This window comes from Diceros bicornis, chromosome 24 (assembly GCF_020826845.1).
Source record: "Diceros bicornis minor isolate mBicDic1 chromosome 24, mDicBic1.mat.cur, whole genome shotgun sequence".
NCBI lineage: Eukaryota > Metazoa > Chordata > Mammalia > Perissodactyla > Rhinocerotidae > Diceros > Diceros bicornis.
The window spans coordinates 39,181,659-39,208,503 of NC_080763.1; the positions used below are offsets into that span (position 1 = coordinate 39,181,659).

General features: G+C 37.9%; 1 protein-coding gene across 5 annotated transcripts in view; it reads left to right on the forward strand.

Moving 5' to 3' along the window:
- Nucleotides 1–26,845, forward strand: part of UNC79 (unc-79 homolog, NALCN channel complex subunit) — a 225,517-nt gene that overhangs the window by 122,984 nt on the left and 75,688 nt on the right. For all 5 annotated transcript variants that reach the window (XM_058567601.1, XM_058567600.1, XM_058567603.1 and 2 more), the window contains 10 exons: nucleotides 1,231–1,310; nucleotides 1,395–1,543; nucleotides 5,753–5,910; nucleotides 9,463–9,644; nucleotides 11,444–11,645; nucleotides 12,295–12,474; nucleotides 13,950–14,015; nucleotides 21,316–21,602; nucleotides 23,686–23,868; nucleotides 24,456–24,618. In XM_058567601.1, coding sequence (XP_058423584.1) covers nucleotides 1,231–1,310; nucleotides 1,395–1,543; nucleotides 5,753–5,910; nucleotides 9,463–9,644; nucleotides 11,444–11,645; nucleotides 12,295–12,474; nucleotides 13,950–14,015; nucleotides 21,316–21,602; nucleotides 23,686–23,868; nucleotides 24,456–24,618 — 1,650 coding nt within the window. The remainder of the gene's footprint in view (nucleotides 1–1,230; nucleotides 1,311–1,394; nucleotides 1,544–5,752; nucleotides 5,911–9,462; nucleotides 9,645–11,443; nucleotides 11,646–12,294; nucleotides 12,475–13,949; nucleotides 14,016–21,315; nucleotides 21,603–23,685; nucleotides 23,869–24,455; nucleotides 24,619–26,845) is intronic.

Sequence of the window (26,845 nt, forward strand, 5' to 3'; positions counted from 1 at the left end):
TTTATATGTAGCATTTTATTTGAACAATGGTTAAAATGAAGCAATTTCTTTTTATAAATTACTCTTTTCCTTGCTTAATTATTATAAACTCCACTTTTTTAAACGTTTGCTTGATTCATATCCCCTAAACACCACTTTAGGCTCCTATCATAGCTTCTGGTCTATTTTCCTGTTACTGTCTGTCTTGCAGGACACAGTTATAAGTTGTCTCCCCAGGGAGGCCTCCATTAATTTTCCTCCATGACCCACCTTCCCTGCTGCTCAGCGCCCCGATCCTGCTTCTGCTTTGTGGGCAGTGGTCTTGAGCTCCTCTGTCATAGAATGAAGGGGAGCTCTATTGACATATGCTCAGTGATTTCCCCTTCCTTTTAGAATATTTCCTTTTTCTGCATTTTGTGGCCTGGCACCTATTTTTTTATAGCAGTCAGATATGTCCTCCACTAAAAATATTTTTAAAACTTTCACACTAGACAAAATAGAGTCAAATGCTGATAACAATATTTAAAATACATTAGAGTGGAAGATCCCCAATAAACTATTTAGTATATATGCCAAGAGGATTTGACTCCCATTGTCTCTGATCCTATGAACTGCCGAAACTTAAAATGGTAATTTGAAAATATCTTACACTAGTTTCTACATCTGATTAACTTGTGAATCCTTTCCTCTAGCATGCCTCATGTACAATATACCACCACCTCCCACCATACAGGCAAAGGTTTCAGAGAATCTCACAAGAAGATAAACCATGAGTAGTTGTTCTGATTTGAATGTGCTCAACTTCTTCAAATCACTCCCTTTTTGTGTGAGTCCTGGGATAAATCCCTCGTTGGGTGCTAATACAACTTGAATACCTCTCTTTAAAACCTGCTCATCTCCCTTTCAATTAGGAAGACATACCTAGCCAGGGCTCCAGCCCCTCCAGGTAGCAGCAGAACTAGCTGCCCAGAGGAGCATAGGGCTGGGCTGGGGTCGCTTCAGGGAGCCAAACACATCTGAATACATGATGCAATAAACAGTGGAAAACGGAGAATCCTAAATCTAGAAGGTTCCTGCACTTGCATCATAGAAAGGATACATGCTAACTTGGAGCAAATAAAAACATTACACAAACACTTTTTAATATATTCTATATCTCTCTTTACTCTTGGTTTTATGATTTTGATCAGTTCATGAATGGTGGGGGAAAGAAGGAGTTATGCTAAACTTTGTGTAATTATTTCTTCACAGCAATAAAGAATGATACTGAAAGAAAGTTTTGCTACCAACAGCTTCCAGTAACTTTGAGACTAATATACACCATTTTCCAGGTATATTTTTTGAAATATTTGAATTTTTGGTTTGGTAGCATTGTTGTTTTAGAAAACTTAGTAACTATGTGGTTCTTTGCATAGGAAATGGCTAAGTTTGAAGAGCCAGACATTCTTTTTAATATGCTCAATTGCCTGAAGATTCTCTGTCTACATGGAGAATGTTTATACATTGCTAGAAAAGATCATCCTCAATTTTTAGCCTACATTCAGGATCATATGTTGATTGCAAGGTATGTCTTCCTAACAGTTTTTTGTTTGTTTATATTTTAGGCTTTAGCTGTGAAAATTATAGTTAGAATAAGACTTACCGACTCATTTTGGTTATTTTTCTTATCCAGGACAGCCAAATCACCTATAGAAACTTTTATTTCTTCTATATAGTCTAATTTTTAAGTATGTCAATATAAGGAATAGTAATTTTCTTTGCTAGATACTGTGGAAATAGAAAAGGCAAAATAAGGATTATTTTATGCCTTTCAGTTGTTTGATGGCTTATGAATATAGTGTACCCTAGAAAAATGTCAGTAAGTACTAAAGTTAATACTTACCGAGTGTAACTGAGTAAAGACTCAGTTTCTTGGGGCCAGCTCAGTGGCGTAGCGGTTAAGTTTGGCACTCTGCTTCTGTGGCCCAGGGTTCGCAGGTTTGAATCCTGGGCGGGGACCGATGTACTGCTCATCAGGCCATGTGTGGCAGCATCCCACATACAAAATAGATGAAGATGGGTACAGATGTTAGCTCAGAGCCAATCTTTCTCACCAAAAAAAAAAAAAAAAAGACTCCAATTTCTTACTTGAGATAGAACTGCTAGTAGATATCTAAAATCTCTCCATATATTGTCTACTAGGGTAGTTTTTTAGAGATGGCTGAGGCATTTTGAGAAAAATAGTAAAATATTGCCCTAGATTTATGTAGTGTTTTTCTTCCTGAAACCTTAAAATAACTGTTACAATCTTTCTGGATGTAAGTCAGAAAAATATTATCTTCATTTTATATGTAAGAGAATGAGGTGATAAAAAAAAAGGAAAAGTTTGGTTTAGGTTAACTTGGTGACAAAACCAAGTTGAGGCTCTATCTGTCTTTACTCCTTTTGCTCATTTATTTATTCATTCCTTCAACAAATATTATTGAGGGCTTACTAAATACATTGTTATTCTAGGCACTTTGGGAATTTGCAGTCTAGTTTGGAAGGGGCTAGCATTCAGCCCCTTCCAAACTAGCTTCAGGTCCCGTTGAGGTTAGGTAGCATGAACTAACCTCACCTTTGTGGTGGACCAAGTTAGTAGGAATTTGTGTTTCTTTTTCACCAATGCTCTAGGGCCTGGGAGTGGATGAGAGAGAGTGGGCAGTGGGTTTATTCAGGAGTGGCAATTAGTGATTTGATTAGAGTGGAAGTCAGAGGGACAAGGAATTCCAGAGTGACAAAATGGTTGACTCTGGGATTCAGTCTAAGACCGGAGGCAAATGAAGCCAGAAAAAGTTTGATGTTTGGGAGAAGAGTATAGAAAAGAGAGAAAAGAAGTCTCAGTCAGGATCAGAGGTGGAAAGCTGAGTGTTCTTAGTCTTCGAGAGGTGAAGTCAGTGGCTCATCCAGTAGAGCAGAGATAAAGGCCACTGTGATTGAGGAAGTGGGAGATCTATGAAACCAGGGCTTGATTCACTAAAGGTATCAGCAGAGGCTTGGGTGAGGAAGAAGACTGAGCCTCCAAATTCACCAAGGAATGGAGAAGGGCTCTACAAGTAGATGTCATGGGTTTCAAAAGAAAGAGGTTGGTAAGAGAAGGCCTGGAGGAAGTCATGGGAAGCAAGGATCATTTGGAGCCAGTGAAGACTAGGGTGAAGACTCAGAGAGAGTGTTAAGGCGAAACTGTGTTACCAGGAAAACATCAGGTTTCAGCTAAGGTGGAGGGAGAAGCTGTCTAGGGCTGCCGTAACAAATTACCACAAACTGAGTGGCTTAGAACAACAGAAATTTATCCTCTCACAGTTCTAAGGCTGGAAGTCTGAAATCAAGGCTTTGGCGGGGCCTTGCTTCCTCTGAAGCCTCTAGGGAAGAATCCTTCCTTGCCTCTTCTGGCTGTTGGCGGGTGCCGGCAATCCCTGGCCTTCCATGGCTTGTAGCTGCATCCCTCTAACCTCTGCCTCCATCTTCATGGGTCACTTTCCCCTGTGTGTCTCTGTGTGTCCTCTCCTCTTCCTATAACAACACTAGTCACTAGATTTAGGGCCCACCCTAATCCAGTATGACCTCAGCTTAACTAATTACATCGACAAAGGCCCTATTTCCAAATAAGGTCACAATCTGAGGTTCTGGGTAGACATGAATATTTTTGGATGGGGACATTATTCAACCCAGTACAGAAGAACGCTATGGGAGAGGTGGAAGATCTAAAGAAGTTTTCTCATAATAAAACGGGGATTCTACAGGCGCAGTGGGAGGAGCTGGTAGAAGGGCAGTGTGGCTGACCTGGATGTGGGGAAGAGTAGGAATAATCTGAAAGGATGAGTGTGACAGTGGAGACAAGCAGCAAGTCCAGGCAAAAGCAATGAAGGAGCAGGGTCAAGAGTCAGGCAGAAGCTCCGGTCATTCCAGGGGAGTGAGAATACTAAGTGGGCTGACTTTTATCGTTAAAGCAACCTCTACCAGACATGTACCCAAGCCAAATGGATTATTGGTGCCGTGGGATCTCTGACTCAGCCTTTGGGCTACACAGCCCAGGTTTTTTTCCTCGAAGACACAAAAACCATGATGGACTATGAAGGGATCTGGGGAAAGGACAGTCTTCCTTTTTCAAATAAAGCTGCCTTAGAGAACTGGCAAAGCCATATGGGACTGGCCAAATCCAGAGATTTTTTCACTGAGATGGTTTTCTAGTGGTGTTGTACATGGTTTGCCTTCTTCAAATAAATTGCAAGTTCCACAATGGCACAGATTGTGTCTTCTTTTTCGTTTGCATTCTTCAAAGGGTCTATTGTGCTCTGGAAGCACCATCATCTTTAGCCTCACAATGATAACAGTAGCGTGAGGTTTTTGAATACCTACTATGTGTCAAGCACTATGCATCATCTCATTTTATATAACCAGCATTGGGAGCAAATGAAAGTTCAGAGAAGTTAAGAAATTTAAACATAGTTACACAGTTAATTAATGGCAGGGGTGGGATTAGATCCATATTTCTCTGATTTCCATGACTCAGATGAAGCATATGGTGTTTGAAAATTGTTCCTTTTCATTCCATAGCTCTAGTATGTCTTCTCAGAAACAAGCAGCTCTAGTGTACAAGTACCTCACTATGTTCTCTGTAAAATGGAGATGTGTGTCACTCCTCCCATCTCTTAGTGGTGCATTGTGAGTTTTTTAAAAGTCACAAATAGTTTTGATTCTGATACTAATTCTGGAGCCAAACAGAAAACAAAACAAAACAACAACAAAAACAAACAAAAAGTATACTTTAAATAATTGAGCAAAAAATTTGAAACCAATAATATATTATTACTAAAAATATATATTCAGAATTTTCCTGGTAGAAATTGATAAGGACTTAGCTAAACTTGCTAAGGTACATTTTGACCATAGTGGTCTGGTTTTAGGCATGGCTAGTACTCATGTTACTAGGGCTCTCTCTCTCTCTCCCCCTCCCCCTTCCCCTTTCTCTGCCTCTCCCCATCACTTAGCCTAGTTCCTTCTCTGTTTGCTTCTTCTCAGCAGGCTGTCCCTATGAGGTGGGAAAGAGGATCAATAGCAGCTCTAGACCAACATTGCACTTTGTTCCTGAGATTTTAGGAGAGAGATCATATCTATATCTTGAAAAAGGATTCTGGCATTCCCAAGCTTGGGTCATATGCCCACCCCAGACTACTCACTCTTTTCATGGCATTGAAGTACTTTGATCAACCTGGGTTTTGTGTTCACTCTTGCAATAGGAAAGGTGGGGCATCTTGACTGACAGCCCTGCCAGCTGGTGGACAGACTGTTTTTAATAGAAAAAGAGTTGTTCTTTGCAAGAATAAGAGGAAAAGGCTGCTAGGCAGGTAAAACCAACAAAACTCCCAGATGTTCACTACAAGAAAATTTAAAAAAATCACTTATCCCATCATCTTAACATAACTAATATCAATTTTGTATATTATTTAACAGTCATTGTTCATTTATATACCTGAATTTATAATATATAATTTTTATGTTAAAAATATAATGTTAAGTGGTAAGTGTTTTTCTATGTTGTTACATAAAAGCAATTTCTTTAAAAAAACATTAACAGACCAGAGCATAGGAAAAATGTATCAGAGGATTATAGTTTTGTGCATGAGTGTAATTTCACCGAAAGCATCCCTACCGGCCACCTGTTAACTACACTTCCTGTAAATTAAGATAATATGATTTTTTTTCTAGAAAGGTTATTATAACTGTAACCACTTTGCTCTTCTGGATTCCCCAGTCTGTGGAGAGTCGTCAAATCTGAGTTCTCCCAGCTCTCTTCGTTGGCAGTTCCTCTCCTTCTCCATGCTTTGTCGCTTCCTCATGGTGCTGACATCTTCTGGACAATCATAAACGGCAATTTCAACAGCAGAGACTGGAAGATGAGGTTTGAAGCAGGTACCTCTCTATTAGCTTGAAAATGCTCTCTGGTCGCGAGGTCAACCACGTGTCCCGTCATGCCGTCTATTTGCGGCCCTCCTTTATCCCCCCTTGTTTTTACAGGGCATTGTCCTGCTTGTTGGTGTTCTTTGGTGGTTCTACTCAGCCGAGCTTCCCTGATAATAGTATTTTGCAGAGTGTCCTTAGGTAGGGTGACCCTGTCCAGGTTTGACCAGGATAGTCCCCGTTTATGCCTGCTGTCCAAGTGTATTTATTAATTGTACCCTTGTTTACCTTCAGATGAGTCCTGGCTTGAATAATAAATTATCTGGTCAACCTAATAGGTTGCTTGCATCAGAGTAACTGGGAATGTTTGTTAAAGATGCAGATTGTCGGGCCCTATCCTAGACCTACTGAATCAGAATCTCAGGGGGTGAGGTCAAGAATCTACATTTTTAACATGTTCTACAGGTAATGCAGTGAAGTTTGAGAATCTCTGCTGTTATATCCTTGCCATTGTAGCATCAGGGACCAAGTTCGGTGCAGTGATGGGTATAAGTTCCTAGTGCTTAGAATGGCAAGTTCTCACAGAAACATGGTAAGGAAGGAACGTGGACATGTTCTCTTAGTCTCACATCTGCTGGCTTCACTGTCACCCCAATCTGCTAGTACTCTCATTTTCAGGGGGCAGCAAGCAGGACTGACATACCATAGTGTACCTCATCAGAATGGTTCTGTATATTTTAATGTCTCAAAAATTTGGCAAAGAGGGGCTGGCCTGGTGGTGTACCGGTTAAGTTTGCACGCTCCGCTTCAGTGGCCCGTGGTTTGCAAGTTTGGATCCTAGACACGGACTGACGCATTGCTTGTCAGGCCATGCTGTGGCGGTGTCCCATGTAAAGTGGAGGAAGAGGGGCATGGATGTTAGCCCAGGGCCAATTTTCCTCAGCAAAAAGAGGATTGGCAACAGATGTTAGCTCAGGGCTGATCTTCCTCACACAAAAAAAATAAAAATAAAAAATTTGGCAAAGAAATGGAAGTTCCATCAGGTGAGTTAACTATTATACTTTAGAGCTCAGTTCCCTAATATCTGGCCACTTCAAAGAGTTCTTGCTTTTTATGCCTCATGAATCCCAGGGGCTAGTTTATTTCTATGGTAGCACGTGATGTTGTAGGGAATTAGATTAAAGTTTGCTAACAAAAAAGTATGTGGTATTGGCAACATTTTACCAGCATTTAAATACAAATAAAGCAGATAAATGATTAATTATGCTCTTTCATTACAATTTAAGGATTATATTGTTGCCAGACTAATCTTATGAATCATAGCTCTGATTATGTCGCTTTTCTATTCAAAACATTTTAATGGGTTTTCAGTGCCTAGAGAATAAAGTTCAGATCCCTTAAACTGATATTCAAAGCCTCCCATGGTCTAATTGCGAGTGTTTGCAGCCTCATTTCCCACTCTTTTTTCCACACATGTCATTGCTCTTTCCCCATTGCTGCCTGCTTCCCCTCATCCATGTCTTGGCCATTCTGTGCTCTCCATCTGAAATCCTCTTCCCTTCTAGGTCCCATTCAAATGCCACCTCCATTTGAAAACTACCTTCACATGCCCCAACTGTGTTCTACTTTCTTGGTTCCCTCAGTGACATCCCAAGAAATAAAGTCATTTCTTTATCCCCTGATTGCCCATAGTGTTTTATTTACGCCACGTTAGTAGCATTTATAGCTTTTTATATTACATTTCAGTTATAGTTGTATCTGTCTTATTGTTTTAGTCGACTTGACTTGGAACTCAAGACCTGTGAATGATTCACTTATTAGTCTGCTCGGGCTGTCATAACAGAATACCGCAGACTGGGTGGGTTAAACAACAGAAATTTATTTTTCACAGTTCTGGAGGCTGGGAAGTCCAAGATCAAGGTGTCGGCCAATTTGCTTCCTCCGTGAAGTCTCTCTTCCTGGCTTGTAGATGGCTGGCTGCCTTCTCGCTGTGTCCTCACATACATGGTGGAGAGAGAGACAGAGAGCTCTGGTGTCTCTTCCTCTTCTTATAAGGACATGAAGCCCATCAGGGGAACCCCACCCTCATGACCTCATCTAAACCTAATTACCTCCCAGGGTCCCACCTACAAATACCATCACAGTGGGGGTTAGGGCTTCAACATATGAATTTTGGGGGGAGGACACAAACGTTCAGTTCTTAACAATTCATTTTTCCATTTACTTCCATCTCCTCCTAAGTACCTAGGATGATTTCTTAGTTATATACATGTTCTTTATATATATATATTTGTGTGTGTATGTGTGTGTGTGTGTGAGGAAGATTAGCCCTGAGCTAACATCTATCATCAATCCTCCTCTTTTTTGCTGAGGAAGACTGGCCCTGGGCTAATATCCGTGCCCATCTTCCTCCATTTTATATAGGATGCCGCCACTGCATGGCTTGACAAGCATTGTGTCTGTGCGCGCCCGGGATCCGAACCCGAGGCTGCCGCAGCGGAGCGTGCACACTTAACTGCTATGCCACTGGGCCGGCCCCAGTATGTATTTTTAAAATAAGTGAATCAGTGAATTTATTGAATAAATACTGTATGTACTAGGTACTATGGGAACAATAAAAAGAGAATAAGAGCAGATTTCTGCTCTCAAGAAGCTCCTAATTTAATTGATAAGATCAAATATAAACATATAAGAAGAGGTTAAGAAACTATAAAGGTATAAATATAATTCAAGAACACAAAAGAAGATATGTCATATAGCTATATATGAATACACAAATGCCATAGGTAAATGAACAGTATTTTTGCAGGAGTTCATGGGATGGAAAGGCCACTCTAGGAGGTCAGAATGGACTTTACAGAATAGATAGAATTTCAGCAGCAGATTCTTTAAGGATGGTAGCGTATCAATAAGCAGAAAATAATCTCAAGAATATTCTAGGTTGCTGGAACAGCTTAAGCAAACTACTGAAACGTCTTTATTTGCATGGAACTATATTGCTACACTAGCTACTATAGCTTTTTATAAAACTATGTTTTAAGAGTGGCTGGAATTACTCAACATAGATTTGCAGGATAATTAGAAATTTATCAAGTAAGGGTGCACTTATTCATGGAAGAAATACTTGGCTTTTATAGCGCCAGGAAGACTGGTTGTCATTTCACATTGTGACATGCTAAGAGTGGAGTAGGGGATCCAGAACCTAGAGCCAGACCTGGGGGGCACCTCCTGCCTCTGTGAAATGGACAAAGAAATGAGCATGGAGGCATTCTGAATAGCTTGAAATGTAGCTGGAAGTTAAACAAGGGAAAGATCATTAAAAAAAACAAAAGAGACAACCTGGAGCTAAATCAAGGCTGCCTCGCAGAAAACTACTGCACTGAGAAGAAGCCATCTTTGCTGCACAGAAGAAAGGGAACACTGGAGAAGGTGGCATTAGAATTTCCTTTTGGTATTTAAAATCAGTGTGTGGGGGGCCCAGAGTTAACTTTTTCTTGGTGGGTTCAGTTCTCAGACTATCTAAACAAATGCCATTTTTTTTGTGCTCTGCCTTTTACATTGCAGTGGAAAAAGTGGCTGTAATTTGTAGATTTCTGGATATTCACTCAGTGACCAAAAACCACCTGCTGAAGTACTCCCTGGCACATGCCTTCTGCTGCTTTCTGACGGCTGTGGAGGACGTCAACCCAGCAGTGGCCACCAGGGCTGGTCTCCTGCTTGACACCATAAAGAGGCCAGCATTGCAGGTGACGTGCCTCAGATGTGTGTTATCTGCTCTGCAGACAGTGCTCTGCTCTGCTCTACTAAATCATTGAGTTATTTGCCACATAAACATATATAATACTGATGATCATGATGATGGTAACAGTGGAAATTTTTAAAGTGGAAAAAACATCCCAGAACCACACCTTATTAACAGACCTCTTGTTTTTATTTGTTGATACTTTCTTTTCAGTCTTTCTCCATATGCTGATATCACTTCTGAGAGATATAATTATTGTATGACTTTTTTTGTGGCAGATTTTTAAACTAGGCTGGTTTATCTTATAGCATTTAGCTGGCTCCTGAGCTTGTCATTAGTGACCAGATGCTAAGAGAAATCAGATGAATTATAACGTAATCATAAATACATAAATCATAATAACATAAATCAAAGAAAAACATAAGAAGGTAAATATGCTACCAAAATGAAACACCACAAATTAAAGCCAAAGAAACATGGAATATGAGACCTGGAGAGAGTCATGCATTTATCTATTTGGCACCTTTATTTTGTAGTTGAAGAAACCAAGTCTCAGAGAGAGAATGTGATTTATCAAAGGACATAGAGTGAATTAGTGGGAAAACCAAGACTAGAACCTCCAGAATCCTGATCTACTGTTTTTCCACATTGGAATCTGATTATTATATCATCATTATTAAAACTAATAAAAATGACAAGAGCTAAAATTTGTCAAATAGATACTGTGTTTCCAGGGCCATGTATTAAAAGTGTCCCATCATGCATTATCTCATTAATCCTCACAATAACCTTTTGTGTGTTCCCAGTTTACAGATAGAGAAGCTGAGGGTTAGAAGAGTTAAGTAACTTTTTCAGAGTCACACAGCTAGTAAGTAGCAGAGCAAACTCAGGTCTGATTCATAATAAAGTCCATGTTCTTAACTGTCAGTGTGTGTGTGTGTGTGTGTGTGTGTGTGTGTGTGTACACTGCCTTGAAATCCAATGTAAGAGTTCTTCTCTAAAAGACACTAAAACAAAGGGCAAACTGTGCAGGATCTGAAAAATGATAGTGTTTTTCTGCGTGTGGACCCACACCCTCCTTTGTAAAAGTTCCCAGCTGCCTTCTGGATAGTCCTTCTCTGTTGGTTTTCATCAGACTGGGTGGTTGTATGTCTAACCCCTGCTCGGGGCCTGGAACATAGGAGGCACTCATTAAAGGAGAGTTGAGTGAATTAATAGGATGGTTGGATGAATTATAGTTTTTAAATTTCATTCAGTTAAAAATGGGGATGGTAGACTCATATATTAGAGAAATGGATACTCAATCCACTCCAACCTTGATTTTTTAAGATTCTATGTTCCACTCACATTCCAAGAAGACAAGATGAGTTGACTTTATTTTAGAATCACGGAACTTAGCACTGAAAGGTAATCTGAAGACCATCTTCTCGGGTATTCTAAATGTAGCTTTGAAAGTATGTTTCTCTTAATAGAAACTGTAGACATTAAAAAAAGAAACATTGGTTTGAGTGTATTTGGATTAAGTGGTTATGATTTAATGCATCAGAAAATCAATAGTATACATTTAGTTCAGATTTCTGAATCAAAATTCAAGAGATATTCTACAGTTAGAAGTAGCTCCTCTTCTGCTTTTTTTTTCCTAGTAAAACTTGCAATCAAAAAAGATTTCAATTGGATCATTCTACATTATAAGTGTGGATTGAGGAGGTTGCCTTGTTTCACTGACTTTACTTAGTGTATTTACTTTGAAGTAACTTAGATGTTTATATCTAACTTTCTTTTTTTTCTTCCCCTCTTCCCCAGGGTCTGTGTCTTTGTCTTGACTTCCAGTTTGATACTGTGGTTAAAGATCGGCCCACAATATTGAGCAAACTTTTACTCTTGCATTTTCTTAAGCAAGATATTCCTGCTTTGAGCTGGGAGTTCTTTGTCAATAGATTTGAGACGCTTTCTTTGGAAGCTCAGCTACATTTGGATTGTAATAAAGAATTTCCTTTTCCTACAAGTAAGCAAAACAAAGACCTTGCTTTAAACAGTCACAGTTCCTATTCTTGTGCTTGTTAGACAAGCAGAAGATAGTCTGCCTGTATTTTAATTTCCCATTATGGAGGATGCTTTCATTTAATATCCTCGGTTCATCAAACGTTTACTGAATATCTACTATAGTAATCCATAGGTTAACTATTTTCTGGCATTCCAAAATCAAAACTCCTCATTTCCTTGAGGACCTATGATAACCATTTGTGACTGTGTGTTCCTTAAATATTATGCAATCATCATGTTTATAATGTGTGTGAACAATTTTGTGAGATATATTTGCACCTTGCAAATTCACTCTTGCACACTTATTAATCAGTTACCTGTAGCTCTAAATAGATGGGGAAGGACTTTGGTCAATCAATTATTTATCCAGTGATAATAAAAATTAGATAATTTAATCGTATGGTCCAAACAGAAAAACGATACGTGATAGTCATGATAGGCAATGGTCATGATTTTTTAATATAAGACTCATCATAGAGGGAGATGAATGATTCATGTATCCTTGAAAGATATATTTTACTATTGAAAATATACATAGATGGATTGTTTCAAAGTAGTTGTGTTATGTAGCTGGTTAAGGAAAATGGTAATGTCTAATTCCTTTTGCAAAGCTATCACTGCTGTAAGGACCAATGTCGCTAACCTCAGTGATGCGGCGTTGTGGAAGATCAAGAGGGCTCGTTTTGCAAGGAACCGCCAGAAGAGCGTGCGCTCCCTGAGAGACAGTGTGAAGGGGCCTGCAGAATCCAAGAGGGCACTCTCCCTCCCTGAGACCCTGACCTCCAAAATTCGTTGAGTATCTTCTTCCACCCTTCTTTTAAATCTGTTTGATGTCTTTCTGAGGCTGACTTGTCTTGTTGAATGTTCACAAAGATTAGCAGATTTAGCAAACTGAGCTCATTCAGCAGCTTTGGCTTTCAGATTCACTAGAGGGTCACCCCAGAGGTGTCAATGCCCTGGGTGGCTTTTCCCAGTTTGCAGGTGAAGCAAACCCCTGATCCAGCTGTGGACTGTTTTGAAATGTAGAAGGCAGCAAATCCATTGATGCTGGGCATGAAACGTAGAAGAATTATTTGCTCCTGAGTCCTAGGATATGAAGGTTTGCACCACCAGCCTTGTAACCCAAGAGCTTCCTGAATAAGACTGACAAGGCCTATGGCAGCTAGGAGGCAGAATGGAATTTTGGAGTGCCTTTTCTTTTCATGCATGATGGAAGCAGCCAAACAAGCTCCCAGACAAACCAAAAAGAATGGTTGCTTTTGAAAAAGAAAAATCAGGCTGAGGAGAAGTTGAATTTCTGCCCAGCTTCACTAGATAATTTATAAATAAAAACAAGCTTCAACGCCAACTTAAAAAAAAACAACATAAATACTTGTTTTCTAAAAGTCTTTCTTTATATTGCACTTTTAAAGAGAACAAAATTTTCCCTAAATTACCAAATGACTAAATGAACTCTAATGATTAGCAATGGCTCATGAATGACAAATAATTAAAAATTTGTAACTAAATCACCATATTAGTGAATGAGTATATTTAAATATATTTCTAACTTGTAAAATTTATTAAGTAATTTAATTTTTAAATAACTGCTGTGAAGTTAATAAAATAACACCACAAAACATATTTCTTATCCTCTTAGAAGCCGAAAAGTTTGCTTTTTCATTGGCATTTCTTAGAAGACAGCCTTATGTAACATAACCATTTTTAATCATATATATGATTTTATTTTATTTATTGTATTTTTCTCTATTTTATGACAAGTTATGGAAATGTGGTATTTTGAACTTTGGAAGAGTCAGTGAAAGTCCTCTAAGCAATCAATAACCCAGGTTTTTAGGGAGCAAGGATAATAACAGGGGGCCATTTAAGGATAAGCCATAGTAGTGCTAGGCCCCAGATGAAACTGAGTCAGATCCTAGAAACCAATACTTAGATTAAATAAATTACAATTTCTATATGAATTTCCCAGCTCTTTTATAACCTAAAGGATCAGTTTGAGATATAAAGTTTATTTATTGTTGTTTCTTGTCAATTGAATCACATGACAATTTTGAAGATTAAGAATTGACGTAACATTGAAGGATGTTCTTGAGATTCAAATAAAACAACAAACCTTTTATGATGTAAACATCTTGTATGTGATGTTAATTACAAATAGGAAAACTAAACTTGCCCCTACTATCCAATGCAGTTAGCACTGAGTATATTTTCTAGGCTCAAGTTGTTTTTAATGCTTATTTAAATAGAGTTGTTGTTGATTTTTAAGCTATGAGGTTGACCAGGCATGAGCAGTCTGCTCCAGCTCTCGGTGGGACACCTGAACAGACGCCAGGTGGGTACTTCTGACGTTGAAGGGCCGTGTGCAAGTGTCTATCACAGGTGGACAAGGTAAAGAATGCGGTGTCTCTAACTGGACCAGAGTGATATACTTAGGATATGTAAGCTCGAAGGGTCTTACCTCAGATGCTCAAGAGTTTGAGCCCGACATAGCAATTCTTTCCATCTTAATACTGGCAGATGACTTTCGATCCCAATAACTTTTGGTCCAGTAAGAAGCATCATGTTACCCAAGTATGCACTTTTCACCAGAGAGCCAATGACTAGAACTATACATAGTACTAATATTTGTATGTGTATTTACACATAGAAATATTATGTTCATATATATCTGCTATAGGAAAAACACACATTTCATTTACATTTTAAAAGGTTATACATTTGAACCACCATCGTTCACTCATCCCCTTAGTCATTCCTGATTCTTTGCAATTCTACATGCATTTCTGTCTCTCAGAGAAAGAAGGATTTCCATTGTTTGGAGGGCCATAGGATCATATTCAGCTGGGTACAGTGTAACTATCATTTGATGATCCATAATAGATTACACTTTATCATAAAGTATCCTAAGGGTTGAAGGGACACTGGGAAGGCTATTACAGACTGAATGTTATCTATACAAATGGTATCATGACTCATTGGGAAGATTGTAAAGGTTTTGAATACCCTGTTTATTTGTCAAAACAAACTTGGTAACTACCACCTGTGTGTCATGCTATAGAACATTTGGTATTTCATCTAAGAATAGTTTTAAGATAAACTTTTAGGAATGGTACTGACACTCTCAGGAGGAAAATTTCAAGTAAGGAGACTTCCAAGAATGTCTGTGTTATTTGTTATAAGAAAGACGCTAGAAAGAGAGGCAATTAGGGGTGGGAGGGGAGGAGAAGAGAGAGAACCCCAAAGATTATGAATGCAGATGGCAGATGTTGGCCAAAGTATATTTTCTCTTTTAAAATTGCTGAGACAAAAGGAACAGCAAACACTTGGCAGAGTCCCTCTACCTTGTTTTGCATGTCACTCAAGCCTCAACTGGGCTGGGATTTTAAAAAAAGAATAAAAAGAAGAACTCCAGATCCTGAGCTTCACTGCAAATGTAAAATCTATCCAGTTACCCTTCAGCTAGGTCTTTTTGAGATTGGTCTTATACAATTCCATAAATTATCTTTATTTTACCCCATCTTTTCTTTTTGTCTTAGGGCTTAATTGAAAAGCTAGTCTTCAATTATTATCACCCATTTTAACAATCCAACCAAAGGAGTCCTCCCACATCTCTTTGGGAAAACATGTACATATGTTTCTTGAAGTTAAGAAAAGCCTTCAGGCATCTAATTGTCCCACCAAAAGTGACCAGATAGAAAAAAGGGGCAGACAACAGCATTTTAAAAATTAAATATAGAGCTAAAGCTTCTGGAAAGATAATTTACACACCACCATCAAAAGCAAAACTTGCTTAGATTTGGAAATAGCTGGCTCATCTTATAAGGCAATTTCAAACTAGTTTTTCATTTTTGCATTATTATTTAATAGACACTGAATGTTTTAACTTGGAAGCAAAGACATTCTAGGATAATCATAAGATTGTATAGGATGGTTTAAGATAGTAATTAAATAGAACCTGAAGAACTTGCTATTTAACCAACATACTTTTGTTTGATGCAAGTAATGAGCTCCTCTGTGTAAGATCTCACATTGATTAGGCCTGAAATAAAGCAGGTGCCCTTTAATTATGCAGCAAGACTTAATTTTAATTGCTATTTAGGCTGAACTTTTTGGCATTGGAGTTACAATTTATGGCGCTCTGATCTTAGCTTTTACATATTACCCATGGCAAATTTTGCAACAGAAATACAAGGTATTTCTGTATAGAAGGTATACTGTGCAAGGCTAGTGAAGAGTTGTATTTGTCTGTGACTTTTATGAGTCAAATCAAAGGTCTTTGTGCGTATATATAAAATTCATAGAATGTTATAGGTGAGACATTAGAGATATGTAAATATTCTCATTTTTACAGAAAACTAAGGTACCCAGAAAGGAATAAGTTTCACAAGCTTGTTGGTGACAGCTCTGGGTCTCAAGCCAGATGCCTTGATCTCTCTTACAAGGCATGGGTGGTAAATGCTAGTAGGAGCTCAGCATTTAATCCTAATTGATGAAATATACAGTCTCACCTGCAAATCTGCAATTGTTATAATTAGGTATAAGGTGTATTTTCACTGATGCTGTGAGGTTCTTTGTCTTTGGTGATTCAGAACACCTATTGAATAGTAATTGAATATACTGCAGTAGTTATGGCATAACAGCACAAAACTGAACAAATGGTGTCAACCCCAAATAAACACAAGGAGCTGAATTATATCTTGTTCCTCATCCCCTGGAATGAATAATTAAACAATAGTAGGTAAATAATAATAATACTTCATATATGTATGCTACCTCTTTATAAGGGGTGTTTTTATGCAAATCACCAAAGGACCTGCCCAGTCAGGACCCACAGATTGGTCTAGAGCTATCCCAGTTTCTCAAGGGACATAGATACTCTCAATTCTATTCCAGCCTGCAGAGAAATCTTGCAATTTCTTGCTCTGAATTTGTATCAAGAGAAGGTGCCCAACGCTGGGTAGCAGTGGTGTAACTCTCTTGTATTGACCTTTCCTTGCCTCCCTCTTAGTGTCCCTGCCTAAAATTCCAAAGTGCTTTTCTTTGGGCTCTCTCTTTTTCTTTATAGAGATGGTTTATAATTTACTTCTTTACTAACTTGCAAAATGCCTTTTGATCATTAAGATCCAAAGGGTACAGTTGTTTTTATATGAATGCTTTTGTTTGAAATGATCATTTTGGGAAATGACAGTTTCTATTCAACAAACACTGATTGGGCACCTGCTGTACTAGGAAATATGAAGAATGCAAAGATACGTCAGAAATTTTTATACTCTCGACTTGCTTAGAGTCAAGTAAGGAAGATAAAGTAGGAATATAAGTAAATCTCATCTGGAGTGAAAGTGATGGTACTACAGGATGTTCACCTCAAACGCAATGGGAGAGAGCTAGAGGCAACAGGGAAGGTCTTGTGGACAGGTGGCTTTTCAGCCAGGCCTTGACTGGTGGATGGGATGTAAACGCATGGTGATAGGACGTGGGATAGAAAGAGGCAAAGGCAGGGATGGGGAGCATATGAGGGATGGAGTTAGTCACCAGCCACAACTTTATAGCACTTCTGTAGATGTGTGCACACACAACAGAACTGCTGTCAATGAAGCTTTCAGTTGAGTTAATGAGCTAGGGAGATCAGTGAGGTGGTGTAATTAGAACTATGACATAGTGCAGCCTCATTTACAGTGCTTGATCATTGGCTTCAAATGCAGGGAAAGCGTGTGGAAGGGGTCCTTCCTTCCTCTACCTAATTGTCATGTGTTGATTTGACAGAGCAGTCAATAAGTCGACTTACATAGAGGAGTTTTCCCTATTTCCCTAGTCACTTTCTTGCTGTTTGGGGACTTCATCAGTTTTTCTCCTATATGGAAGACAAGATCTGAAATATTTACTTGAATTCAGTGCACTTTTAGACATTTATGAATACTAAGCATCTACTACATGTCAGACACTGCCCCATATTCTGTGAGGGATATAAAAATGGACAAGACATAGTACTTGCCTTCAAGGAGCCTTTGTTCTTAGAGGGAAAATAAGGCAAATGGATAAATAAAAAGTCCTGCCTTGCTTAATAGTTATTTGCCACAGGAGAGTTAGGAAATACTAAAGGAGACTTTCTTCCATTCTTCCCTTTCTCCCTCCCATCTTCCCTCTTTTCTTGTCTTTGGAGATTTACAGAATTTAGGGATCACATCCAATTACCGGGAGGAGGGTGGGCATATGTAATAAGAATGGCTTCTGAGGACTAGATCTGTAGGCTAAAATTGGGAGTGGGGGTGAAGAACCACCTTGCAAGGTGAAGAGAGCACCATGAACAAAGACACAAAGATGGGAAAATGGTGGCTACATTTTGAGATCCTCTAGTAGCTGAGCTTGTAAGAATGTTGAGCATTTGAGGTACTAAAGGTACTGATAGGAGATAAGTCTGGAAAAGCAGATCCTGATCCTGCCTGGTTTCAAATCATCTGAATAAGTAAATGTGGGGTTTCAATCAGTTGTGCCACTCTGTGCACAGACTGATGGACCCAGTCCAAGTTAAAGTCATGGTAGGAATAGCTCTGCCTCCATGATTATAAATATGCTTACATTCTTCTTTACAGAAATGATAAAATCAAATCTCTTAACATGTTAAATCTTTATGGTTCAAATAGATATAGGAATTTCATAGACTAGAATTCAAAACTAGTATTCAAAAATAGGGGTTTTAATTGTCACACCTTAGAGAAAATATTGCAGGCATTTAGTTTTAAAATGGAAATTTCACACCTTTTATAGATAACTAAAACAATAATATTGTCTTTATCAATAAAGAAAATTTCAGCTTTTCTAAGCTCATTGTCTTAGGGATTTTATTAAGGTAACTCTTCTTTATGATGAATGTGCCAGTTATAAGCTTATACTATTTTAAAAAGAAACAATATCCAAGGCACAGACTTGCAAAGCCCACACCTAGAGGAATAAATTATTGGAATGAAAAGCAATTTTTCTTTTTTACTTTATGATAAAGGTTCCACTAACTAGTTCTTTTTTCAGTACATTTAATGGTTTGTTAAAGATCACTCATGAGTGGCTATTCAGGGAAAGCAAAGTCAGAGCAGCAAACTTCAACTAGAGCACTGAAGATCAACAGAGATGAATCTAAAGTGAGAAGAGGGCATTTGTGAAATGATACTTAGTCATTAGGAAAATATGATTTGATAGGAAAAGCTAAAGTTACAAACTTTTAAAATACATGTCTACTTACAATAGGAAGAAGAGTTCTGAAATATTTAAAGATGAAGTCTGACGGTTTATTTTCTAGACTTGAACTGGGATAGAATGAAATGGGGGAGGCAGTGTCCTTGTTGGGCCTAGTCTGGAGCTTCCTTTCTTCTCTGTTGAGGCCCCTCGATTTTCAGGGCTATAAAACAAAGGTGCAACTCCTTCTCAAACACTCCCTAGTTCCATTTTTAACTTTGGGACTTTGGAGTCAAGCCAGTAAGGACTTGGAGGTGGCTGAGCAGGACTGAGTGATATGTGCTCTCTTCAACCTTACCCCCCAGAGCTAAAATGAATTGAAGTATGAAGCTATATTGTAACAGCCATCACTTGCTGCTACAATAACATTGAACCCTGCAGGGAACCTGGATTCCCACACTTGTCACATTCTTGGCCCAAGCTTGCCCAAAGCAATAACCTCCTTCTCGTTGTAAAGTAGTACTCTAGAGGAAAAAAAAATCGAGATTAAGTATTTTTCAATGCTGAAAAGATAGTTCTCTAAACTTTCTGTTTTGTTCTATGAGGATTTACATGGGTATTGCTTTTAGTCTGATCATATATTTCAGACATTTAATTTAATTACAATATACAGTGATGCTTCACATTTCTGTCCTCTTGGTGAAAGAGGGTATTCCACATATATCACTCTTTTCTTCTGGTGGCTGATGCATGCCTAATAAATAATGATAATATTAACAATTTATTGGTCACTCTCTGCGTGTGAAACACTGTAATAAACAAATCCTTAGGTTTTATTTGAGTAATTTTTGGTAAGGTGCATTGCACATATTTATCTCTAAAGTACATTGCACATATTTATTTCTTCATGAACAGACTCTGTGAGACAGAAAATGTTGTTAATGTCCTGGGGTCATATTGAAGTTTGTCAGATGTTTTCCCTTACATTAGAGGCTCCTATTCTGCTGCCTCTTCACTGACTGTCAACCATCCCTTCTTAATATATCACTTTTGAACAGACCAACATTGTTCTGATCATGTGGGGAAAACCAGACAACCAAGCTTGTTACCTTATGTGCAGTTCTAAACTAGTAAATTCTGAATTTGACATTACCTTCATGCGGCTGCTCCAGAGAAAAGCGCTTGGGGTTGAGACACTAATTTCCATTTCCGCAGTCCCCAGAAACGTTTCTTCTATCTTGTTTCTCTTGGCTGTGTCCTGCAAGGTTGAGATTTTGCCAAATTAGTTGAGGAGTTAATGGATATAAATTACTACCTCGCTCTTTGTTGTATCCTTTATACCATAATCACAATAGATGTCATCAAGGTTTGGTTTATAATGGTTAGTAACCAAAGCTCGTCATCATTTAGTAGAACTTTTCCTTGCAGGATGAGAGATGAGAATGCTGGTGTGCTAATCTAACCCACCAGGCAAAAACTTTGTTTTTGTTTAATTTAGAAATTCTGATATTGCTTGTCAAACGAAGGACAAAAATGCAAAGAGTATTTTGAATAATCTCCAAAACATAAATATAGAAGAACAAACCTCACTCTTCCTTTACCAAAAGTCCTAAACTAAAACAGATCAGAAGAGGCAGAAAAACAAGGGAAGACAGGGTATAATTTTGACTTTGAAAAATAACAGAGAAAGTCAATGTCAGGGAGCTGCTCAGATATAATTATTTGTTAGGTTAAGAGTAAGTCAAGGGCTAAGGTGTTTTTTCTTGCCATGTGAACTTTCAGCTCACCTTCATGTAGTGTTTTTCACTGTTTTTAAATGTTCATGCTTCTTTCTTTCTGTCTGTGTCCCCCCTCTGTATGTTTCTCATTAGATGCAGCAGGGCTTATAATTTGCTATTTATAATTTTGACTATATCATTCAAAAAGTACATAATGATAATATCTTAGGATTTGGAAAAAAAATTTTTGTACCAGCTGATTTATGAACATAACTGAATTGAGATAATAATTTAAACAAAATAACCCAATGGATGTTTTTGTGCTCAGTGGCTTTTAGAATATTATTTTTGTGGTTATTCTTACTTGCTTATTTTACAAAGCTGGGAGGGAAACTTGTCTTTATCACTGAGAAAAACTTTGCCAAGATATTTAAAAATTCACTAAATGCAAAGTTTATTTAAGTATTTGTCTTACTGTTTGGAGATAACCTTGCTTTATAGTGCCTTATATTTATTTCCATTCCTTTATTACTCCCAAAGTACTTGGTTGTTGATGAACATAGTAACTTCCACCTCTGGACCAATGCTTTGCTTCCTAGGCCATATTATGCCTTTAAGTTTGTCTAGAACAGAACTTTTAAATATTTAGTGAAAGCAGAAAGAATGGTGCTTTATCAATAAGTGAGATTTTAGTGTAAACTGACTTGTGGAGGAGCCACCCACTGATGGCGTTTCTTGTACTGACAGGACAACAATCCCCTGAAAATGACAACACCATCAAGGACCTGCTCCCAGAAGATGCTGGGATCGACCACCAGACAGTTCACCAGCTGATTACAGTGCTCATGAAGTTCATGGCCAAGGATGAGAGCAGCGCCGAGTCAGACATCAGCAGTGCGAAGGCCTTCAACACCGTCAAGCGGCACCTGTATGTCTTACTTGGCTATGACCAACAGGAAGGTTGCTTCATGATTGCACCTCAAAAAATGCGCCTGTCAACTTGCTTTAATGCATTTATTGCAGGAATTGCCCAAGTAAGTGTAAGCTTTCAGGAGTCATACTGTTAGGCTTTTAGTGGAAGCAAGTTATTAAATTCTGTTTAGCCAACGTTCGTTCAGTGTAAAGGTTTGTGCAAGTTACTTTATTAGGCAGGGTTATGTGGAGGGGAATATAAACATGAGTAAGACTCAGCAGCCTGATGTAATAAAGGGAGTATGGGATTTTTTTTATGTGTAAAATACACATAACGTAAAATTTAAGTGTGCAATTCAGTGGCTTTAAGTATATTCACATTGTTATGTAACCATCACAACTATCCATCTCCAGAACTTTTTCATTATCCTAAACTGAAACTCTACCCATTAAACAATAAGGGAGTGTGATTTTTTGTTTGTGGGTTTTTTTTCTTTAATCTTTTTCTTTTTTTTGGCTTCAAGTGGAGAATTGAGTTAATCATACAGCTTACTTCATGTCACATTATCACCACTGGCTTTTTCCATGTTTGCTTCTCCTACCTGCTGGATTGTATGCCACAGTATACATTTACCTTGCTTCAACTGTCCAGTCCCCCAGTGATGGACAATCACATTGCTCCCAACTCCTCAATACTGCAAACAGCTCAGCAGTGAACATCCTTGTTCATGCACCTTATCCACTAATGTGAGAATTCCTTTGGGATATGGATCCAGCAGCAGAATTAATGGATCATCGGGTATATGTATGCCTAATTTGACCAGTGCTACAAATTTCATTCTCCAGAATGGCTGCACCAATCTGCAAAGGGTGTAGAACTTGGGGGTAGAAAGACGTGGATATGAATTTCAGCTCTGCCACTGTTGTTAACTGTTAATGGCCTTAGGCATCCTCTGCTTGTTTGCACATTGGTAACAGATTTTTTTTTTTGAAAGATTAAAGACAATGTATTGGAAAGCACCTTAATCAGTGCCTGTCTCATGGTAGGGGCTCAACGATGGTAGCTGCTATCAATTAGCTCAAATAGATTGTAATGTAATGAACGCAGATAAGCAAAGTGGGAGCAATATGTATGTAGTTGTCTCTTGCTGATGCTGATAACTAGATGGAGCACCTCAGTTGCTAATACTCAGCTGTCTGTGATGAAGAGAGCATTTCAGATAGCACCCCCCTTCTTCCTCACTTCTCTCTTTCTATATTCACATTACACATATTTATTTTAGAAATCTAACCAAAAAATTAAAATACAAATCTCCAGGAAACCCATGACAAAAATAACTTACTAACATTTTGTTGTATATCGCTGGCTCCAAATTTACATACATTCATATATAAATGCATACATACATATGTGTGTATATGTATAAATATATGTATATGTATATGCACACATATTTTTTACAATAATGGGATCATATTATACATACTGATATATAGGTAACATTTTTTAAACCTAAAATTTATTATGAACTTCACTTCATGTAAACAAATTTGTATCATATCCTATTTAATGGCTACACAGTATTCTGTTGTCATATAAATAATCTTTTATTTAACCCCATATTCTTGAATATGGAGATTATTTTCAATTTGGGGTGATTATAATGCTGGATATCTTTATGTATACCTCTTGGAACACTTGTCTGGTTATTTTCTTAGGATATATTTAATTGCTGTATTAGAGACTATGTGTTTTTTCTTTCTTCTGAATGCATATTGCTAAATTCCTCTTCTGAAAGGTTGTACTGAGTAAATACTCTTGCTGGCAGTGTCTGAGAATGCCCATTTCTCCACATGATTACCAATACTAAGTGTTTTCATTGATTCTAGTTTAACTACAGTTGATAGTTTAATAGGACATTTTAATAGATAAATTTTTATTTTCAATAGCTAATTAAGTAGATAAATTAAAAAGATAATTAGATAATTAAGATTAAGTAGATTAAAACTACTTTAATTTACAAGTTTTTATATTTTTTGTAAGGTTGGACTTTTCCCACTTTTTGTGTACTGGCCATTACTAATAATATTTTGTGAGATGCCTGTTAAATATTTTGCCTAGTTTTGATGGTTCAAATTTTTCCTTTTGGCTTAGAAGTGTTCTTTATAGCTTTCCTTCAGTTATTAATTTTTTTCCTATTTCAGGTTATGGACTATAACATTAACTTGGGAAAACACCTTCTCCCCTTGGTGGTTCAGGTGCTCAAATACTGCTCTTGTCCTCAGCTACGGCATTATTTCCAACAGCCACCTCGTTGTTCCCTCTGGTCCCTAAAACCTCACATCCGGCAGATGTGGTTGAAAGCCTTGCTTGTCATCCTTTACAAGGTGAGTTGTGGTAGTCACTCCTTTTGTGAGTGGAATGTTTCTCTTAGAGAGGAGAACACTTAAGAGATCTCAGTTGAGAATTTTGTAGGATAGTAATTTGACCTTCAAAGGAAGAATCATGAGGTACAATGAGTGTTAGGAAGTAGAGCCACTGGAATGAAAACAGAAATGGAGACCATACCAGTGTATATTCTACCAATGTGTAAAACAAAAAATGATGAAGTGCGGGATATTGATCACCAATCTCTGTTTATGCTCAGAATCTCATATTTTATCTATTAATTATGTCAGAAAACAAGGAAAATACTTAAAATTGTATTCATACACCAAATGTTTATGCCAGATAATTTTCTTGAAAGGAATTATACCTACGAACTGGCATGCATTGCCATCTGTGGTTTGGTGCACGAGGAGGAATACGGTCCCTTGTCAAAATAAGGCCATGATAAGAATTTCTGTTCTTGCTTTTCTGTATATTTCTTTTTATCCCCAAGAGATATTGAGAAAAATATCTAGCAAGATCAAGTGGAAAAACTTACCCTTCAAAATAACCATTTATATTTTTCTCCCTCCATTTTATCGAGCAGTATCCATACCGAGACTGTGATATCAGCAAGGTCCTGCTGCATCTGATTCACATAACAGTCAATACACTCAATGCACAGTATCATAGCTGCAAGCCCCATGCCACGGCAGGACCTTTGTACAGTGACAACAGTAACATAAGCAGATACAGCGAAAAAGAAAAAGGTACTTTACATATCTCAATTCTATCCCAAACTTAGCTTGAATATGTAATACATTTCTGGACAATGTTTTTCTTAGGAGATAGAGGAGCGCCCCTAGATATCATTCTGGAGTCAAAAAATCACCTACTGCTTCATTAATTTTGCAACTTTCCCATGAATGTCGCTGCTTTAATTTTTTAAATGAGCATTCAAGAGAAATAATAGATATGCTTCTAGAACTCATTTCATAAGAAATAATGTTTTGTAAAAAATTGTCTGCTGTTTGGTTAAGGAGCCTTTGTAACCCTTTTTCCTGTGTGTTGGAAACATCTTGCTTTGGGCCGTGAAGTAAATCTTGGTCAGCACTCGGTGAAGCCATAATTTTATCCATCTCTAGTTTGCTCCTGAACTTTGTGCTCACAGATTTGAATTTGCTGAAGTGCTTTTCCCTAGCCTTCTTATTCAAAGAATAAGAATTGATTTAAGGGGAATGAAATGAAACATTTTTGCTGCAGAGGTTTAAATTATTTCCAGTATCAACACTTTTTATATCGATAGCTTTTTTGCAAAGGAGGCAGTAAAATGAAACTTTAGATAGAGTAGAATTCCAGCCTGGATGTTTTCAGGTGAGAGCTGAAGAACCAAAGTGTATGTCTTTAGTGCATGTCAGAGGGTGACTAGACTTGTAAAAGGTGACACCATCTAATCCAATCCTGGGAGAAAGCCAAGTGCCCATGACCCTTTGTGGTGTTAACAGATTCCGATTTGGTAGAACTGCTCTGGAAATATCTCAATAGGATGGACTGGAGCTGGTGTTCCACTGATCGTTTATTGCTAAAAGGTCCAAATGTCTAGGTTGGCCATAGACAGAACTGTGACAACTAAGTTCTTTAAGTTCTGGTACCATTCAGATCCTTCCTGGAGAATATTTTGTCTACCAGCTTAGGTCCTAGTTTCTGGGAAATTGGATAGATTCAGTTAAACTATAGATGTCCTCAACGTGGGCTCAGTGTTTGGGCCAATCCCAGATGAACTTTTCTGGATGGGAGGAGCCATTCTGAAGTCTTTCTGTCTCTCTCATTCAGTACCTTTTGAGAATTATTTCAAAGTTATGTGATGGAAATCACATAACTGTTTCCTCGAAAAACTGTATTTTTCAAAGGAGAATGTTTTTAAAAAGGAATTAAGAAATAAAACAGGTCATTGTGTTCCATCTCCCCAGAAACATGGGAATTTGATAGGCTTTTTCATCTTTGCAGAAGTTCACTGGGAGTTTTGTATTCATTTTAATCATTAACACTTATTTTTTATTTGACTAAAAAGATTAGTAGGATTACTTTATCTAATATCTACTGCTTCAGATTTCATGTACTTGTACAGTAGTCCCCCCTTATCCATGGGAGATGCCTTCCAAGACTCCCAGAAGATGCTTGAAGCCACAGATACTACTGAACCCTATATATGCTGTTTTTCCTATGCATACATACCTATGATAAAGTTTAATTTGTAAATTAGGCACAGTCAGAGATTAACAACAACTAATAGTAGAACAGAGCAATTATAACAATATACTGTAATGAAAGTTATGTGAATGTGGTCTCTCTCTCTATCTCAAAATATCTTATTGTATGTAATAGTTTTGGACTGTGGTTGACTGAGGGTAACTGAAACTGAGGAAAGTGAAACCTCGGATAAGGGGGAACTACTGTAGAATCTTGTGTTTGAGGACAGAATCGGTCCTTAAAACTTAACTCTATGCTTGTACTCCCCTTACACTCAAGAAATCTTCAGTAATCATAATCACACCTGAGCCTTGTTGTGTCATATAGGTAGATATAAATATAGGCCAAATACTCTGATTTTAGTGATACTCAACTTGAATAGTAGGTTAATTCCATTTATTGTGGTATTAAATGCATTTTTGTAGCCTTTTTTTCTTGCTGCTTTGTACATAGCTTTCACCTTTCCAAAGGACGAAAGAAGAAAATTTAAGTGAACTTCGTGGGTTGCAACATAGCAACCCTTTCCTTATTAATGTGTTTTTGGGTTTATCTTTGATTTACGAGTGGCGAAATGAGGATAGAAGAGGACATGGAAACAAACTTGACAGGCACTCTAAGTGACCAGTTTGCTTATGGAGCCTCAGGATCATAAGAGTCAAAGATATTTTCTGGGATTCATAATAGTTACATGTGGCAAACTCCTCAGAGAACAGCCTTACTTTAATAGGGGGAAATGTTATTTTCTGT